General features: G+C 42.1%; 1 protein-coding gene and 1 pseudogene across 1 annotated transcript; both read right to left on the reverse strand.

Annotated features, from left to right (window-relative positions):
* Positions 1–3,514: 3,514 nt before the first annotated feature.
* Positions 3,515–4,924, reverse strand: LOC121616279 (annotated as a pseudogene).
* A 7,591-nt stretch (positions 4,925–12,515) lies between these two features.
* LOC121616280 (trace amine-associated receptor 13c-like) lies at positions 12,516–13,784 on the reverse strand. Its single transcript, XM_041951000.1, has 2 exons — positions 13,615–13,784; positions 12,516–13,338 (listed from the first exon to the last, which is right to left on the reverse strand). Exons 1-2 carry the CDS (start codon positions 13,782–13,784, stop codon positions 12,516–12,518), a joined length of 993 nt encoding a protein of 330 aa, XP_041806934.1.
* Between the last annotated feature and the right edge of the window lie 7,516 nt (positions 13,785–21,300).

Below are 21,300 nucleotides of genomic sequence, written 5' to 3' on the forward strand. Positions count from 1 at the left end.
CTTTGAATCGGCCTAAAAAGACTGAACTGAGTGAATTTCCTCTGCTCACTTGGCACTTAGCTGCAGCAAATATACTGAAAGACTTAAGACCCTACACAGTTCAGTTTGGGTATAATATGTCTCTGCCAAGTTTGAGATTAAAACCAATCTCTGTGTACTGGTGGTACTGCACTGCGGTCCTAAACACACCTGACCACAGGCCTCAGTCCACCTTAAATGAGCTCAGGACCAAAGAAGATGGTGGTGTCTATGAATCTGGTTAATATACAATTTCCCCTTTCCATGGTAGAGTTTCAACTTGCATTTGTGGATGCAGCGATGAAATGTCTGTAAAACGATGCTTTTACAGACCATGGTTTTTGGAAGTGCTCCTTAGCCCATGCAGTGATGTCCACTACATCTTGCCAAGATGGCGCTGCACAAGTGGCAGCTTGTTAAAGCAGCTTTTCTTTGTTTAACTGTTTTCTTGTGTGTTTCTCGTTGCTTTTCTTCTGGTTCAGGAGGGCTTTGAGCTCAGGGGTGACCCAGGGGTGGTTGTTGGAGAAGCACCGTACCCTCCACATTGGCACAGTGCTGTCCACACAGAACTTGATGTAGTCAGTGATGCAGTGCGTGAGGCACTTGATGTCATCTCCATAAGTGCTGCAGAGTATGCTCCAGTCTCTGGTCTGAAAAGAGTCCCCCAGTCTCTCATTAGACTCCTCAGTCCACACTTTCACAGTCCTCTTCTGTGCAGGTTCCTTTTGCACCCTGGGTGTGTATTGGGGGAGCAGATGAACAAGGTTGTGATCAGACTGCCCAAGGTGAGAGAGGGAGGCGGAGGTGCAAGCATCCTTTACATTTGCATACAGCAGGTCCAGTGTCTTATTTTCCCTCCTATGACACTTAACATACTGCATGAATGTTGGGAGAGAGGCAGAGAGAGAAGCGTGATTGAAGTCCCCACTGATCAGCAGCAGGGCTCGGGGTGGTGCGTCTGGATCTGGCTAACAGCACTCTCACACGCAGCCAAAGGAGGAATGTACACACAAAACACAATCATGTGCGAAAACTCCCTCGGTAGATATTACAGCCGCATGGCCGCAGCAAGCAGCTTCAGGTCCCATGTGCACAGCTGTTCCTTCATGTGCATGTTCGCTGGGTTGCACCAGTGCTCATTCACATACACCGCCAGTCCTCCTCCTTTCTTCTTACTGCTCTCCACTGCACTCCGGTCCGCGCGCAAGAGTGTAAATCTGTTCAGGGAAACCACAGAGTCCGTGATCAGTCCATTCAGCCACATCTCCAAGAAACACATGAGGCTGTACTCCCGGTACTCCCTCTGCTGCCGGGTTAGCGCAGCCAGCTCCTCTGTCTTGACATGACAGAGGGAATAGAAGTCCTCTGCTTCTTTCATCCACCTCTGCAGCCTCTCCTCTACCTCCGTATCTCTGCGGGGACAACGGGCTTGTCCACATACAGCAAAGAAGTGCCACGCAGACTAAGGAGTTCTTCACGTGTGTACATGGGATGCTCGGCGCTGCGGCTGAATCCAAAAGGGGTCCCCGATGTGGATCCAAAAAATGAAAAAAAAAAACAGTTCCAAACAAAAGTGTAATAAAAGTGGGTTTCCCACATGCAGAGTTGCACAATGCTTCACCCACTTTAAAGAACGATAAAGAAAAGTGTTTCCAAAAGTAAAAAGGAAAAGTAAGTAAATGGTCAGAGCAACCATAACTAGACTGCCGCGTGTACCGGGTACCGGGAGTGTAGCGTCATGTGCTTCGCGGAGACGTGGCTGAACGAACTCACGTCGGACACGCTTGTCGCTTTGGGCAATTTTCATCTGCTGAGAGGGGACAGGCGAGCGACAGAGTGCAGTAAGAGGAAGGGTTGGGGCCATAGTGATGGCTGTATCATCGGTGTCCTGGACTGCCCTCTGGACACCACTGAGGATGTACGGAAGAGGAGGATGTTAACAAAGCTGACAGCTATCATTGACAACCCCTCCCACCCCCTGCATGATACAGTGGGGGCCCTCAGCAGCTCCTTCAGTGATAGACTGCTCCATCCACTCTGTAAGAAGGAACGCTACCGCAGGTCCTTCGTTCCAGCAGCTGTCAGAGTTCGGACTGTTTTTTTTTTTTTTTTTTTTGCACTGATGTGTGTTTTATCATACGTATCGTCTTGTTACCTTGCAATATTGCTTTTTTGCCACTCTCATTGACTACTGTACTTATCAGTACATAATGGTATTCTACTGTGACATATACATATTTATTACTGTGCTGTGGTCACTTTATTACATGTGCAATTTGTGTTAAGTCTGTGAAATTCTACTGAATTTTTGGCAGTATATTTTAAGGGCAATTTTTCTTATAGTTCTTTGGAGCAGTGTATATTTATTACATATTTTGTTTTTATATAGTCCTTTGAATAAAACCTACATATACATAGTCATCTTTTATTTTGTATTTTGTATTTCTCTATTTATTTTGCTGTTTTTTCCAACTGCCATTACCTGCTGCCCGTAATACCCAAATTTCCCCAGATGGGGATTAATAAAGTCTATCTTGTCTTACCTTATCTTATCTTATCTTACAGAATCATGTCTGTTTACAATGCAGTGCCAAAGATCATGATCATCCAATATTGGTTTTCGGCCTTGTCCCTTGTGTAAAGAGATTTCTTCAGAGTCTCACAATCATTTAATGACATTGTATACTGTAGACAATGAAATCCCCATATTTCAAATCTATCCTGGCACAACTACTATAACTTATCCAAATGCATTTTCACATTTACACCCTATAAACATTTGATAATTAATACAATAATTCTGTAATGTGTTAAGATCAGGGATTGGCAGTGAAGATTTTATTTATACTACCACTGTTATTGATAATTGATTAACAGTACAGTGCTTTATTGATGATCTTGTTGATTTTATTTGATTACTCTAAAAAGGAAAAAAGATCAAAATAAGAAAATAATTAACATTACTGTATTTTTTAAAAATGCAACAAAAGCAAGTCATTGTATAACTGTGCCTGTTAGGGAATTGTTGAAGAAATTATTTTTGTATATTTGAGAGTTCTCTGCCAAAATTTCAGAGCATTCACCTTATATAGTGAAAGAACAAAGGAAGACAAGTTGCTAGACTCATAAAATGCAAATGACAAGATTGACCTTTGAAGTATCAGAGAATAAATGAAGTATCTGTCCAGTATTAACCAAATACCCCTGTTGTTTTTAGAGATGTTATCTGTCAATTGGCCTAAAGTGACCCTCACCTAACAATCTTACAACTGTGGTAGAGAGAATCTTAAAAGAGTCTACAAAGAGTTAATCTCCCACAGAATACAACAAAGGTGTGAGTAGTCTGAACTGTCAGCTACATCAGCTACAATGCATGTGGTATTATCACAGGTAACATATCCAAGTTCTAAAATCAGATGATGGTGGAAAGAAAAAGGAAAGTTTATTGACAAGTGCAGGAAAAAAGTGTTCCTTCACTGAGAAAGAATGGTTTTGGTCACTCCAACACAGTCATTCTCTGTAGTATGTTGGCTTCATGTGAGCCAGGCTTCAGCGTCTGAAGTGAGAAAATGTGTTTAATCGATTTTCTGAACCAGGGGTAGACGAAGGCATAGATCACAGGGTTTAAACAGGAGTTTAAATACAACAACCAAATCTCACTGATTGCAGATGACGCCCCTACCAAGTTGTTCTCAGCTGCAACAGTGAAACAATAATATGGACATGAGCATAGAAGAAACACAAGTACAACAACACCAAGATTCCTAGCTGCTTTTAACTCAGATTTCTTAGCAGGTACTGTCTTTGAACACTGAAATGTGACAGGAGCATTTTGAGAGTACATGGCACGAGCCTGAGACACAGCCACCACAAATACTCTTATATATAGAACTACAATGACAATAATGGGGCCAGAAAATGCCACAACTAAGTCAAAAACTCCGTCAACATAATTGATGACAACTACACACTCTCCGTAACAGGAATTATACCTGCCTGGTTGTTTCAAGAAATCCCTCAGTAACCAGCTGCTGTGGAAAGCAGAAAACATCCAACACAGACAAATCCAGACTTTAACTCTTTTCAGAGTGACTTTGGTGGAATAAAACATGGGGTCACAAATAGCCACATAGCGGTCAACTGATATGAGCATCATGTTTCCTACTGAAACATTGACAACAAGGAAACCGAAAAAGTAATTTACGGCACATATAAAGTCACCCAGGATCCAACAACCTTGTAAGAGAAGGATTTCAACTGGCATCTGCAGGAAACCCACAAGAAAGTCTGTGACAGCCAGAGAGAGGATGAGTAGATTGGTGGTGGTGTGGAGCTGCCTGAAAAGGGAAAATATTAACACTGAGCACATTGTTATGTGCAGTAGGTATAGAAATACGTGTTATAAGAAGTTATGATGCTGGGAGTATGCTTGTTAATACATAAATACAGCACAGTATTGAAGATATGAAAGTTTACTAATATTTACTAACAACACCTTTGCTGCCAATCTCAAAAGCAGCATCATAGTTAACGTTAGCTTTTAAAGCAACAATGATACATGTATAAGTATCTGTCATATTTCATCTATTATAAGAAAAAAAGGCAAAACTACTGTCAAAATCAATTAATTAATTTCATCAGAGTCCTAAATGTGACATTATTGTGCCAAGCTCAAAGCCATTTCTTCATGCATCCAACTGTAACTAAAAAGCATTCTGTAGGTCAGAATGAAAGGTTTATACCTACCTGAAGCGGTAGATCGAGATAATAACCAGCAGGTTAAGAACCACAGTCAGCAGAGTGATGCAGGCCAGCAGACTGTAAATGAGCATGGCCTCGACGTCGTCTTCTTGCAGGAGGTGTTGATCTGGGGAAAGCAGAGTTCAGCTTCTTCAAGGGCTTTCATGATCAGAGAGAGAGAGGGGAGAAGCTGCTGAGTTTTGGCAGCTTCCTGATTGTAACTCTGTCATCTGTTTTATCTCTGTTCTTCCTCCCTCCCATATGCAAATTCCACCTATTCTGAAGGCCAAAGACAAGTACGTCATACTCTGGCTCCTGGTACTGTTATGTCTCGTCAAATCCGTTAATGTGTTTTGTTCACGAGCGTCATGTCTTGTCTTGCACTTCCTGTTTTATTGTGAAACCTTACTCTCCTCTCGTTTCAGGCCCTTGACTTCCCAGTATGTTTCCCGCCTGTCTGATTGTCTACCCCGCCCTAATTGTCTCCACCTGTTCATTGTTACCTCGTGTATATATAGTCCGCGTCTCCCTTTGTCCTGTGCCAGATTGCCTTGTGCCATGTCTTGTGCTGCCTTGCTGTCTAGCTTTCATGATCCTTGTCTCCTGATTACCTTGTAAGTCTTGTCTGTAGTATAGAGTTATATCTTTTGTTTGATACTTTGCCTTAGTGTTTAGTCTTGCCTTGCGCCTTTTGTTTGTACTTAGTTTATCAGCCATAATGCCTAGTTTTGCCTTGAGCCTTTTGTTTGTTACTTTTCTCATAGTCCTTTGTGCCAAAGTTTGTTTGCTATTTTCCACCATTTTCAGCGCTTTTTGTTGTACTTTGATTATCTTGCCTTATTTAGTTGTATTATTTCCTGAGCGATTTCTGTTAATAAGTTATTCTTATTTTGAAAATCTTGCTGCTGTGTGGGTCTGCGTTCTTGAGTCCAGAAACCTCGTGCCTCCGGGCTTGTCAGGTACTTCTGAACGTAGTCAGGCACAGTAAAATATACATCCATAAAAAGCAAACAAAGAAAAAAGCAAAGTGACCCCATGCGATGTGATAGTGTGTCAAAAAAACAAGACTGCACTCAAGAGTATGTTACAGAAAATAAAGTCAACAAAACAGACTATACATAAAGTGTGGTCACCTTCAAAAGACGTTCCCCACAGCACATGAATGCATCACAGCACAACTAAACATGTCATTCCACCTTAATTAGAATGACTAAGCAGAGGCACATTCATTATTCATCCTGCAATATTATTTCATCGTAAGCCTACTAATATCAGTAAACCATGTGTCTTTTAGTGATCAGTCAACAGGGTTTACAAAGCATAAATTAGCTTTGAGGAAGGAATTAGTTTTAAATCAGTTCCAAAGAAGAAAAAGGAATCAGATACGAAAAGTCCATCCATCCATCCATCTTCTTCCGCTTATCTGGGGCCGGGTTGCGGGGGCAGCAGTCTAAGCAGGGATGCCCAGACTTCCCTCTCCCCAGACACTTCCTTCAGCTCCTCCGGGGGGACCCTGAGGAGTTCCCTGGCCAGCGGAGCGACATAGTCCCTCCAGCGTGTCCTGGGTCTTCCCCGGGGCCTCTTCCTGGTGGCATGCCCGGAACACCCTCCCAGGAAGGCGTACGGGAGGCATCTGATATAGATGCCCGAGCCACCTCAGCTGGCTCCTCTCGATGTGGAGGAGCAGTGGCTCTACTTTGAGCTCCTCCCGAGTGACAGAGCTCCTCACCCTATCTCTAAGGGAGCGCCCCGCCACCCTGCAGAGGAAACTCATTTTAGCCGCTTGTATCCAAGATCTTGTTCTTTCAGTTATGACCCAAAGTTCACGACCATAGGTGAGGGTCGGGGCGTAGATTAACTGGTAAATCGAGAGCTTTGCCTTTCGGCTCAGCTCCTTCTTCACCACGATGGACCGGTACAATGACCGCATTACTGCTGCTGCACCGATCCGCCTGTCAATCTCACGCTCCATCCTTCCCTCACTCGTGAACAAGACCCCAACATACTTGAACTCCTCCACTTGAGGCAGGAGCTCTCCTCCAACCCAGAGGGGACAAGCCACCCTCTTCCGGTCGAGAACCATGGCCTCGGACTTGGAGGTGCTGATTCTCATCCCAGCCACTTCGCACTCGACTGCAAACCGCCCCAACAGGTCCTGGTTCAAAGAAGCCAACAGGACAACATCATCCGCAAAAAGCAGAGCCCACAGCCCCCTACGAAAGTGAAGGAAGCCCCCTATGAAAGACAAGGAAACAAGGACCACTACGTCGCCTGGACTAGCATTACCGGGGCCCCACCCTGGAGCCAGGCCTGGGGATGGGGCTCGCAGGTGAACGCCTGGTGGCCGGGCCTTCGCCCCCGGGCCGGGCATAGCCCAGAGGAGCGACCTGGGCCCACCCTCCAGTAGGCCCATCACCCGCAGGAGGGATCAGAAGGGGCTGATAAGGTGGGATTTGGGAGGCAGTCATGGGCGGGGGGCCCGACGGCCCAAACCCTGGACTGGAATCTGGCAATGGGGACATGGAATGTCAGATTCGTAAAATGGCTGAATTTAAGTTTTAGAAAACAAGGCAACAACTTTATGTATAAAACATTTATTCCTTTCTCTCCTGAAACAGAATAACCCAACAATGACACAATTCATAAAAACAAACAAACTATTATATACAATGATGTGACGAACGAGGGACCAGGGCCCAAAATGCAGACAAACAGACGTGGGAAAGGTGGCTAGGTGAAAGTTTATTAAGGCAGCGGAGGGGTCGGTTGAGGTGGTGTCTCCAGACACAGGGAAGGCAGGGGAGGCAAGCAAGCAGGTGGCGAAGAAGGTAGGCCGTGTGGCGCAGCGGTGGCTTGAGCTGGCTGGCACAGGTGCTGGGTGGCTTGAGGGTAACGAGCTGGATCCCGAATATAGAGAACACGGGTAAGTAGAAGAAAGCACAAATGGCAATTCTCTGAGGCACTAGCGAATGATCTACCACAAAGCGGTGACAATCTGGCAGCGAGAACACAGGCGGGCCCGCCTTATGTAAGCTACTGACGAAGATCAGGCACAGGTGTGTGCAGCCAGCTCCTCCTCCAACCCGCAAGCCACACCGATACTGTCAGAGAGAGCACACACAAAACCCAACCCCCAGCCTCACATACCCACACACAACACAATGATGCAGTGAGCAAATAAATTACATTTGGAAGGGAAAGTTTGCAGCAGATAAATGAGCCTAATAAAATTAATGACATCAGCAGAAGCAGGTGGTCATCACTGCCAGATTGTTCTTTGCTCCGGGTAAGACTCTCCAGCATTTACCATTGGCCTGATCTCTCGCTTAGCCAAACATTCCAAGAGACTTTGAATCGGCCTAAAAAAGACTGAACTGAGTGAATTTCCTTAGCACTCCACTTAGCAGCAGCAAATATACTGAAAGACTTTATACCCAGACTGAACAGTGTAGTGGCTTATCTGGCTCAAGTTTGAGATTAAAATCATTAAGAGCAATTTCTGTGTACTGGTGGTACTGCACTGTGGTCCTAAACAAGTTACATTGGGAGAACTAAGTGTAAGCAAAGGCGTTATATTTGTGCCTCAGTCCTGAGTAAGCAATGGTGGATTTGGAGCACACACAAATAGATTTTGCAAGCATGTAAATTACTTAAACAGAAGAGAAATTACATGCAATCAAAAAAATTATTTCACTTGAGGAAACTAAAATCTAATAATAAAAAAATAATAAATGCATGTATGTTTCCCGTTATCCATATTAACATGCAATAACAACTCCTCTCACTCAGTTTTACTCATATGACCTCTCACAAACTCTTGCTTGCTGCGCAGGCTGATTTTGCACATGAGCTCACGTTGTCTCATTCTCTCTCTCAGCATCTCCACTCTGTACGCCAGGGGTGCCCAATACGTTGATCGCGATCTACCTGTCGATCGCAAAGGTAGTGTGGGTAGATAGCATGGCATTAACAAAGTAGACGTCAGCCCATCATCCTTCCTCACTATGAAATTTGTCACTTGATTGATGTATGGGGCAGCCATTCTGACATCTGACCTTTTCTGACACTTGTCACCGCACATACATTGGCGCCGCATGCATACAGCGGCGCCAAGTGCTGGCAAAACAGAGTGCTCACCCTTACGATGAGTAGGCAGGATTCTAGATCAGCCACAGAGAATTAAAGTTCACCTTCCCTGTGCAGAGGAAGTTGTAGCACCACTCTCTCAAAAATAAGAAGGTGGGCCATCTTGTGCAAAGCTGACTGCCATTATTTCACCAAGTTCTGTGTGTTCAGGTGGAAAAAGTCTCAGTAAAAAAACTCCTTACATACAAGATAATACTTCTCAGTTCTACCACTTCTCGGTTCCTATACTATCACTTTTGAATGCTGGCGGTGCTTTTACTCTAGTTGTAGTATGAGACAGAGTCTACAACCCACACAAGTGGCTCAGGTAGTGCAGCTCATCCAGGATGGCACACCAATGCAAGCTGTGGCAAGAAGGTTGGAGACAGGCCAATACATCAGGAGATGTGGAGGAGGCCGTAGGAGGGCAACAACCTAGCAGCAGGACTGCTACCTCTACCTTTGTGCAAGGAGGAAGAGGAGGAGCACTGCCAGAGCCCTGCAAAATGACCTCCAGCAGGCCACAAATGTGCATGTGTCTGCTCAAACGGTCAGAAACAGACTCCATGAGGGCGGTATGAGGGCCCGACGTCCACAGGTGGGGGTTGTGCTTTATACAGCCCAACACCAAATTCGCCACTGGCGCCCTGTCCTCCTTACAGATGAGAGCAGGTTCACACTGAGCACATGTGACAGATGTGACAGAGTCTGGAGACTCTGTGGAGCTGTCTGCAACATCCTCCAGCATGACCAGTTTGGCAGTGGGTCAGGAATGGTGTGGGGTGGCATTCTCTTAGGGGGCTGCACAGCCCTCCATGTGCTCGCCAGAGGTAGCCTGACTACCATTAGGTAGCAAGATGAGATCCTCAGACCCCTTGTGAGACCATATGCTGTTGCGGTTGGCCCTGGGTTCCTCCTAATGCAAGACAATGCTAGACCTCATGTGGCTGGAGTATGTCAGCAGTTCCTGCAAGACGAAGGCATTGATGCTATGGACTGGCCCGCCCGTTCCCCTGACCTGAATCCAATTGAGCATCTGGGACATCATGTCTCGCTCCATCCACCAACACCACATTGCACTACAGACTGTCCAGGAGTTGGCGGATGCTTTAGTCCAGGTCTGGGAGGAGATCCCTCAGTAGACCACCCCCCACCTCATCAGGAGCATGCCCAGGCGTTGTAGGGAGGTCATAATGGCACGGCTGTGCGAAGGAGCTGGGACACCCCCTTCAGCGCATATTCAACCTGAGCTTGGGACAGGGGAGGGTTGCTCCTCTGCTGCTGTGGCCAGCAGCACAGGAGCACCGCAGGAAACTGTGCTCTCTCCGGTCCTGTTCACCCTGTACACGTCCGACTTTCAGTACAACTCGGAGCTCTGTCATGTACAGAAGTTCACGGACAACACAGCAATAGTGGGCTGTATCAGGAGTGGACAAGAGGATGAGTACAGGAAACTGATCCTGGACTTCATCACATGTTGTGAGTCCAACCACCTGCTCCTGAACACCACCAAGACCAGAGAGATGGTGGTGGACTTTAGGAGACTCAGAACCAGTCATAATTAAAGGGGACTGCGTGGAGGTGGTTCACACCTACAAATACCTGGGAGTGCAGCTGGATGAGAAACTGGATAGGACTTCCAACACTCACCCTCTGTGCAGGAAAGGACAGAGCCGCCTGTACTTCCTCAGAAGGCTGGCATCCTTCAACATCTGCAAAAAGCTGCTACAGATCTTCTACCAGTCTGTGGTAGCGAGTGCCCTCCTGTACGCAGTAGTGTGCTGGGGGAGCAGCTTGAAGAAAAAGGACGCAGCACGCCTGGACAAACTGGTGAGGAAGGCAGGCTCCGTCGTTGGCACGGAGCTGGACAGTCTAACATCTGTGGCAGAGCGAGGGCACTGAACAAGCTCCTGTCCATAATAGACAATCCTAAACATCCACTGCACAGCACCATCTCCAGGCAGAGGAGCAGCTTCAGTGACAGACTGCTGTCATTGTCCTGCTCTACTGACAGACTGAAAAAATTCTATCTATCTATCCCCTATCCATCTATTTGCTGGACTTAAGTGTGGACAAACCGACTGTTGCACACTGTCATTTTGCACAACTGCACTACTGTGCCCATATTTAACTGCCAGATGCTTATCCTGTATAGCTTAGTTCTATATTATAATCTCACTAATTGTTATTATATTGTTATTTGGTATTGTCTTTTTTCCACCTTACTTGAAAGCTGTTCTTGTTCTTATTTTGCATGCCCTTGTGCTTTGAGCTGCTGGAACTGCACATTTGTCTTTGGAGATTAATGAAGTATCTATCTATCTATCTATCTATCTATCTATCTATCTATCTATCTATCTATCTATCTATCTATCTATCTATCTATCTATCACTACTGAGCCTCATTTTGACTTGTTTTCAGAACATTACAACAAAGTTGGATCAGCCTGTAGTGTATTTTTCTGTTTGATTTTGAAAAACATACCATTTTGATTTGAATACTGGAGTTGAGCTGGAGTACTTGGACTATACATTCACCATACATTCAAAGCTGTACATTAAGCAAAATCCAATTGTAAACACTGTATATGTCTACATGGACATTAATCTATGCAAAACTGTGTCAGTTCAGGGCAAACAGTGACGTTGTGCATCCATCCACTGACTGGCCATTAGCTGTTTCATTATCTGTCAAACCTTCCGGTGTTGACTTTACAAAGATAATATCAATGTATGTGTGTGTCTGTTATGCAAGGGGTTTACATCTCTCAATTGAAACCTTATCACTGCTCATTTCTTGATCACTCTTTGAAAGAGTCAGATTTGTTAATACAATCAGTTTTTCCACCAAATCTCATTGTATAAGTGATCCCGCATACCGGACAATCCCTGTATGGATGCTATTTCCACCTTTTGTGCTCCTTTACTAATGTTATTTCTACCCCAGTTCTTTCCTGTTTTGGCTCCTGCAGCCATCAAATGCTTCTTGCTTCATATGTTATTATTAATTCCAAACAACAAACATTCAGCAACTTTTAACTTCCCTCAGTGCTTCCTGTCACTGATCAGTCATAGACTTGTTCTCTGGAAACTACTAATTTTGAGTATGTTCTTGAGTTGCTGAACAGCTGTTGTCTAATAACAGTAGAAATGATTATATTTAGCCAAAACTGTTTATCATGAATAAAAAATGAGCATGTATTATTTTATAGATATCTTCATGATTTGAAAAATGTGGTTCGGTTTTGTTGAAGAACTGGCATCTGGACAGAAAAAAACTCACTCTTTGGACTAACTGTGTGAAACTAACCAGACAACAAGTTTAATATTACTGCATGTTTCTGACTAATTATCCTATAGTACTGTAAAATCATTAAAATATAAATGACATACAAATAAAATAATCAATTTGGATTTCATACTGAATATCCTGTTTAAATGTGATTATATGTTTCAGTGATTATTATCAAAGTATATCAATCACAAGCTACTGTACATGACCCATTTTCACACAATGATGAAAACTGAGCAGAATGTTTAATACAGACCAAGAGTATACAATTAAAGTTTCATAAATTATTTCTCCTTTCATAAAGAACATCTCAGCATACAAAGCTGGACACCCCTGCATGTCAATATGATATTTTAGTATCACGGGATCCAGGCTTGAATATCTGAAGTGTCAGGATGAGTCTTATGGATTCCCTGAACCACGGGTAGAAGAAGACATAGATGACAGGGTTCAAACAGGAGTTAAAATGTGCCAGCCAGATCTCAAAGGCTGCAGATGAAGCATCGACAGACGTGTCTTCACCTGCCAGAGTCGGAAAATAGTATGGACAGAAGCAAAACAAAAACACAACCACAACAATACCAAGTGTCCTGGCTGCTTTCATCTCCATTTTCTTCACAGTTTGTGGCCTTGAATGCTGGGTTGTTACAGCTGCAATATGAGACCGAATGGCACGAGCCTGAGACAAAGCCACCACAAATACTCTCATATACAGAATTATGATGATGGTAATCGGTATGATGAAGTTGAAAATAAGGTCAATAATTCCTGCAATGTAACTGATTACAACCACACACTCTCCAAAACAGGAGTTAGACCTACCTGGTTGTTCCAGGTGATCATTTAAAAGAAGAATCCTAAAGAAAACAGAACAAACCCAACACAAACAGACACATATTTGTGCTCTTCTCTTAGTGACTTTGGTGGCGTAAAGCAAAGGGTCACAAATAGCTATATAGCGGTCAACTGATATGAGCACCATGTTGGCTACTGAGGCAGAGGTAATGATGTAGTCTACAACATAATACAGAGTGCACAAAATGTCACCAAGAAACCAGCAAGCCTCTATGTAGATGATTTCAACTGGCATCAGCAGGAGGCCCACAAGAAGGTCTGAGACAGCCAGAGAGAGGAGTAGGAGGTTAGTGGGGGTATGGAGCTGCCTGGAGAAGGAGAATGCCATCACTATACATGTTAAAATCATATAGCCATAATAAGTTACTTCATTAGTTTCTTTAAATGAAGCAATGCAGTAGTGTGTCTAAATGCAAGAGGGAAATGGCAATGAGAAAACTGTTCACACACTGTAAATCATTGTCAAATAACCACAGCTTAGCCCTTGTGTCCGAAGTGTGATAACATTGGAACAGATTAAAACAATTTCTTCTTCAAGGTCAAGCTATTATATAAATGATAACATTTAAGATTGTTATATCTGCCTGAAGTGGGAGATGGAGATGATGACCAGCAGGTTAAGGGCCACGGTGAACAGAGAGATAGAGGAAAGCAGAACATAAATCAGCATTGCTTCAGTGTGAGGTTGAGTAGGTTTCTTGCAGGAGGCATTCAGCTGTGGAAAGCAGAGCTCAGCTCCTTCCATGGTCTCCATCATCAGAGAGGAGAAGCTGGCCATACAATTCTGTCACACAGCTCTTTTATCACTCTCCTGTCTTCACCTCCTCCACACTACAGCTCACGTTTTCCCACATCTCACTTACGTGTATACTGAAGTCCCTCCTCCCTTAGTCTTTATGTCATGCTTCTATTGTATACCCAATCTCGTTTAATGTTTTCTGTCTCTCTGTCTCTTTACATCCTAAATCACCTTTGTATTTTCCTCCTCTCCTAACATTTAAATAATATTCTGATAACCTTATGAAATATTGTCTCAGCAGGTATTTCTTTAAAAAAAGCGTATCTTTTTTTTGGCCACATAGAGCCAAAAATCAACAACAATATAAACTTTGCGCACATGTTTGACATATTATAGTGTTGTACAGCTGTCACATTTCTGGCCAACTGGTGAATCCTATATTAACTGTCATTTAGCTTTGTTTCAGTCTTCCCCAACTCCTAAGTGAAATATCAGCAGTTTAATGTTTCACCTCTGTGGTGACCAGTGACACCCAACAGGTGGTCATGGAAGGGTGGGACAGCAAAATGTCCCACTGCTTTTCCTTGCTCCCATTTGAAGATGACGGTGCTTACGGGTCTCCCTGTGTTGCTGCTGGGTTGAATGGCTACCAGAACAACAGAGCCATGCAAGCAGGGAATGGGTGTAGGTGGCAGGATGGGTAACTTGATTGCACCTGCGGTTGGCTGCACCACTACGGGCAAAGGTGTGTTTGAGGTATAGGGGTCACTGATGGTGCTCTCCTGCTTATCATTTCTTTCTTCTCACCCTTTCTGCATTGTTGCCACTGCAGATTCAAACAGGCCCTTGGAATTGTTCATGCAGAATGTCACACTATCCATGTGGCAGAGTTCACCCTGCCACATGGATAGCACACCTGGTGAAGTGCAGTCATTGATATGTGATGACGCATGGCTAATCTAATATCGCACTAGGTGTGTTTCCATTCATCAGTTTTTATATGCATTTTCAAGTTGAACATATTGAAACCTGTGTGGAAAAAAACAGTTTTTTACACTTGGCTGAGGTAAAAAAGTTGATGTGTAGCTAAAAGCAAAATGGCACAAAGTACAATGGAAACAGATTGCACATTTCATTCTGTCATCTTGTTGCACCCTCTTCCTCTGCAATGGCATAATAGCACCTGACTGGGGAAATGCCACAACCTACTGCTTATCTTGACTGAACCAACTCCTAATACTCACATAACAGTAATGAATGTAAATGTGCATTCATTTGTTTTTGCCTTTGCTGACTTTCTCCTACCTGATTACAGCTACATTCAGCTGCAGTGTGGGATCACACCAGCCCAAGACACAGCCATCACAAATACTCTGATATAAAGAACTATGATGACAACAATGAGAATAACAAAGTTAATAGCCAGATCAACTGCTCCTGTAATGACATTTTCCATGCCAGGAATCACACCTGCCTGGTTGTTTCAGGTCATCATATATAAGGATAGTGCTGTAGACCAGGGCTTCTCACATAACTCAGTCTAGACCCAGCCTAGACCTTGTGTTATGAATAGGCTGCAATATATAAGAAATGCAATGTTATTTTCATTTTGAAATACATTTTTTAAATTGATATAGAAATCGTTAATGATGTATATATATATAGTGTAGCTGGAGATCATTCACAGCAATCCTGTCCCCAGATTAATGTGGTTTTAATGTGTCATACTTTCTGATGTTGTCACAGTGACTTTAACTGTCATACATTAATATTACACTGGAGAATTTGCTATCAGCTCCTAAATTACATATATACAATTTCTAAGGACAAGTGTAAATGTAGTTGTAAGAATATGTCTGGGTGAGAAATAAATCCAGACAAAAAGCTTTGTGTTCCTTGGTTTTGTGCTGGCCCAATCACAAGAGATATGATGTTAATAAATTCATTAAAATTTGTTATCACCAGTAGTTATGGATGGCTTACCTTGAATGAAAATCAGATGCAGACCTTTCAGTAGTAAGTTTGAGTACTCCTGCTATAGATTACTGACCAAATCGACACAGGCAAACAAATATTGTAAAGGCATCTTAATGTTAATTTAGCAACTTTTTGTCTTGCCATCAGCTCTCAGAAATATTGCCAGCGCTGCAACACTCTTGCATTACGTCATCAACAACAGTCAGGCGTCTCAAACAAATACCCTTAGGATACTACATCCCCTTTCTTTTGAAAAAAACAAAACAAAAGAAAAAACTCAGGTGAAGGTCTCCCAAAGAAGATCCTGGTGAGAGTTCAACCGCTTGGCAGTCTGGACTTACGCCAGGTTTTTGTGGTTCGAGCAGACCAAAAAGGGGTGTTCTGTACCCTCCAATCACTGCCTCCGCTCCTCCGAGGCCAGCTTGATAGCGAGTAGCTGCTTGTTCCCCATGTCATAACTCAGAGAGATGGTGAGAAAGTGCACTGAAGAAGAAAACCTCTGCATTTGTCCAGATCCCTGCCAAATGCTGAAACATGCGAAAGAGGCCGGTCAGGCGGTGGCATGGAGACCTCAGGAGCCGAGCTGGCAGCGGGGGTCACATTTGAGACACAAGGAGATGATCCTGAGACACAAGGAAAATAGATTTGTCACTTTAAAAACAGACAACAACAAGCTGAAGCAATGCACTTTTCTTTTTTTTCAGCAGGATGACTGCTGTAAAAATAGCCACTGTATTTCCCGTATTGACACGTTGGATAAACTGGCTGTAGTCAACCACAATACAGTCACATTCACTGGACTGGACAATATCTGTTATGGGCTCTGGGAAGAGATGAATAGTACAATAAACAATGTAATTTGGTTTTTCCATAGAGCATTTTAAAAAAGGGCTTTAGGATAATGGGCTCAAAGTTCTCATCTATACGCAAATCCAAGTATATTTACTGTGACTAAGTCAGAGCCTGTAGTGGGTTAGATAAATGGGGTTCTTACCAATAATGACAGCAGGTGAACTTGGACCCAAAAGGTTTCAATTGTTATGTGATCCTGATGAAAAAAACACAAGTCACCTGCAGTGTTTAGACTAGTAACTTAATGCTGATGAAGAGTCTGAGGGATTTTTCATGTGTAAGCTGCCTCTGATAAAAGATAAAACTAAAGTGCAAGTTTAGAACTCCTCTACACACTCTCTACACAAAAATATCATGTCATTACCATGTAGCTGAAACGCTGCGTGCCTGCACAGGACTAAAAGATCAGCCGCAACAACCCTATATTCATTTCATAATCACAAGGTAGTTCTCTCACAGTTATGACATGAATGACTGAATTTGGAGATAAACATCATGTTTGTAGCAAAGCCAGAGCCAGCGGGGGCTTGATTTTGGGTAAGTTTGAATGTTTGGTCAGCTAAGGATCCTACAGCTACACTGATAATCAACTGAAGATTTTGCAACATATTGTATCTGATAACCAGAACATTCTTCTCTCCCAATTGAGATATACATGTCATCATTATGAGATAAGGATCTTCTTTGTGCTGCTCAAATATTTAAAATTGCACTCTACAAACACCACAGTAATGTGGCTGTTTTGATTGCTCAAGTTTGCAGACAGACTGTCATCAGTTCTAACAAGTATGGATTATCCAGGAAGACACAGTGCTGTCAGGTTTTTTGAAATGTCACAAAATAGCATTCACCTCTGCTATGCCTGTTCCCTAAACACCTGTGCAAATCACACCATAACTATCTAAATGACTAGAACCACTTAAGCTAAATGAAAAATCTTTTTTGCGTGATTTGGGTGAATTCACTCCAAGATGTTTGATTGATGATTGTATGATTGTATTGAGGTTGCATCACAAAGATTTAAGGGTCATGACCTTAAAGAAAGTGTCTGTTTACCTTGATGAATCATTTTTTTCTGAAGCAATCATTGCATCATGTTGTGGTGTGAAGATGCTTTATTATGTTGGTATATTTGCTTCTTTGCAGTGATGTCATCATGTGGCACTAATGAACGCAGGTGTATAAACTTTCTTAGCAATCCACATCCATTAGGAGCAAATAATGAGCAATGCACTGAGAGTTGTTCATTGTCCAGAGACAAATTAAATGTAAAAAGCCTTAATGACCGTGTGTGTGTGTGTGTGTGTGTGTGTGTGTGTGTGTGTGTGGATGTTACGTGTCCCGTGGAGCCACATCACTCCTTGAGATTATGGGCAGTGGATGCGTATTACTGAAACACACACTCATGCAGATAGTGTGGATACTGTACTACAGCATACACCAACACTGTAAACACACAAGCAATACGCTTTTTAGCCAAAAATACATAAATAAATAAATAATAGTCCTAATAATTTAAATCTAGAACTTTAATAAAATATCATGGCATGGCATCATCATTTCATTCATTCAACCTTTATTTTGCCTCAAACATAGCCAAGTAAAAAACATGAACAAAAAACCTGAGACACCATTGAACAAATAAGAAGCCTAACTAAAAATGGTGCTAAAAAATAAATATGATAAAAATGCATCCAGCAGAAAAAAAAAAACTCTTCGGAATAAATCAAGCAATTAAAATTTAAACTGACTAAAACAACAGCTGGAAGTTAAATAAAAAGGGGCAAAAAAAATGGGACAAGCTTTAAATTGTTCTGCATAGTTTTCCAGATTGCAGGTGCACAATGAGAAAAGCTCCAACCATATGGTACAAAATAGCATCATCTGAACTGAGATGTATATTACACCCATCTACAGAAGAAGCAATATCAGTGAACAGAACATATCCCAGGACTGTAGCTGTATGTTATCATAGGAAAGATCACATCACAGCTATAAAAATGGCTGCATGACATTTCACATACATAAAACACATTTTATTTTTCTGAAACTATAATTCTGAACATAGTTTTGATTTGTTATGCAGCATATTATAATAACTGGGATTCTGCTGGTTTTGTCAGGGTCATGTAGTGTGATGTATCTTGCAATAAAGTTGACAGCTGTTGAAGTTTGGCCTTTTAAATCCTTAATGATTCATATATTTACAATTATTGCATTTCAACTTCAGATTTAAATGCATTTATTCAAATTAGAATTAGATGAGGCACTTATGGTCCATGTATGAGAGCTTCAGATCCTTGCCAATTTTTTTGCATTGAATAGACTTCATTTCCCTGAACAGGAATAGACTGACAAGTTTCAGAGGAGTTTTGCTCATGCTGCAGCTACTCAAATATCAATTGTATTACTTCTTTAATCAGCACAACACTGTTGCACATGTTACTGAGCACTGTATTAACATGTTGAGATGAAAATAAAACATCGTTAAATTCAATCAAATGCTTGAATTTTGTCAGAATAATTGACAATAAAATAACTCTAAATGATGATGACACCTTAATTAATTTCCTTTTGTCTTTGGTGCATAAACAGGTGTTTTGGCACATTTGTATAAAAAAAAAAAAATCATGTCTCTGTTTGAAGACTCTCTCTGTAAATGCTCTACACAAACATGTCATCATGGGCAAGAACAACAAATTCTTTCAAATGTGTGTGCCATGGTCAGCTGTGAGGTACTTGCAGTCAATGTAGCTTACTGCATCTGAGCATTTAATTTCAACTTACTCAACTGGATCATAGACCAGCCCATCAGGTGATGCACCAAACCAAGATGCATCACAGTGAATACCAGTCCCCATTTCCTGAAGTTTTCTGCTGCATTTGGCTCTCTAACATTGCTTACCTCCCATAACATTGAAGCTGTCACCCTCTTTTTTCCTTAGTGAATTCCACAGGCCTGTTTCAGCGGCAAGTAGTAAGCCCATTGTGACTTGACCAGAACAGTCTGTGTACTGGAAAAAATGCTTTTTTAGGGCCCCTGTCAGACCAGGAAGTTCTATTTACATGGTTTGACTACTGACAAATTGCCTTCAAAAACCTGGAGCTGTTCCTGGTTCCAGAAGCCCCCTACCTGGTTTAGAGCTTGCCAATTTGAGCTGACAGCTGAATAAAGTCATCCACTCACTCACACCTGCTGGACCAATGAAATCTAGCAACTTCCAGTCCAGTCTCTGCATGTAAAAATGCAAAATGAAAAGATAAAAGAGACCTTTAAATAACAATCCTAAATAAGGCACATATTTGAAATGTGAAACAGAAATGCAAATGTAGCCTACGATACACTGTGTCATTAGATTCAATGCTTCAAAATTAATTTAAAAAAATGCTAATGAATAATAAAAATCACTACTAGATGGACTCAGCAAAATTGGAATAAAAGACTAAGCATATAAACAGAATCAAGAGTGCAAGATTAGAATAAAATGTAGAAAATTAAATTGTGCAAAATATCACAGGTATCAAAAAGGTCAAAATTACTAAAGACTCTTCACAAATTGGTATTCAGGAAAACAAGCTCAGGCACCTGTCAAGGGCTTCTCCTGTTTCTCCCATGTTATGGTTTGCCCTGTCTTCAAAAGGATCTGCCATCTTTAATGGCACTGATGTGCAGACAATGACTTCATGACTTCACCAGTGTTCCTGTAGAGGGTGAAAGATCTTTACTATCTTGATGGCTGGCCGTTCCAGGTATATACTGCTCAGCACATTAGTTTAACTCTGTAACTTCCAGCATTGCCTCTGTTAAGGGTTTTTGGACATCTGGCCTCAGGGTTGTGCCACTTTTCAAAATCAGGCCAAACCAGAGGCATTGTGTTATGTTTTTTGTACAAACCGACTCAAATGCTAAAACACAGACATGGGTGGCAGGAGTTGAGTAAAAAGTCAATGGTTTTAATAAATGCTTCATAGAAGGTGCAACAGGCGAATTCAGATGATTCACACAAAAACTGGAGAGGTGACTGAGGATGAACAGGCCAGAAGAGTATCCAATAAACTCATGAAGCACAGACAGACAGGGCATGGACTGAAGCAGGCGATGGTTTGGCACCTGAGCACAAAAAACAACAAGAGGAAGGCAGGTAAGCAGACAGGGAAACAATATCAAAAATACTTAAGTGATTCTTTTGAGGTTTCACTCATAACTGCTGTACCCCTTGAAAAAGGGGAAGCGTGCGAGAGAGAGACACAGACACAGTGTTCACTCACAATGTATTAAATGCAATGAAATACAATTTCAGCTACAAAACAATACTTGTAACAAATGCAAGTGCTTATAAACACAATCTCTAGTAAATGAAATACATATTCCTTTCCCCAAAACATTTTAACACAATCATCAGCTTATTTAAATCCTAGCTTTACCTTGTGCAATGAACTGTTACTATTTATGATGAGTTTTTAATCAGCTATTTAATCTTTTTTAGCACTTTTAATCCGATGAATTATTTAGGACTACTTTAACCTTCTATTTATCACAGAAGAATTTATTTTGCGATATGATGCTGTCACATCTACAACACAACAGAAAGCAACAGTGAAGACCTTCAAGCCACCTCATAGAAATAACCATACCGACATGAATTATATGTTTCAAATAAAAGTCCGATAAAGCTCCATGAGCTGTGTGCACAAGGTCTTC

This window comes from Chelmon rostratus, chromosome 13 (genome assembly GCF_017976325.1).
Source record: "Chelmon rostratus isolate fCheRos1 chromosome 13, fCheRos1.pri, whole genome shotgun sequence".
Lineage (NCBI taxonomy): Eukaryota > Metazoa > Chordata > Actinopteri > Chaetodontiformes > Chaetodontidae > Chelmon > Chelmon rostratus.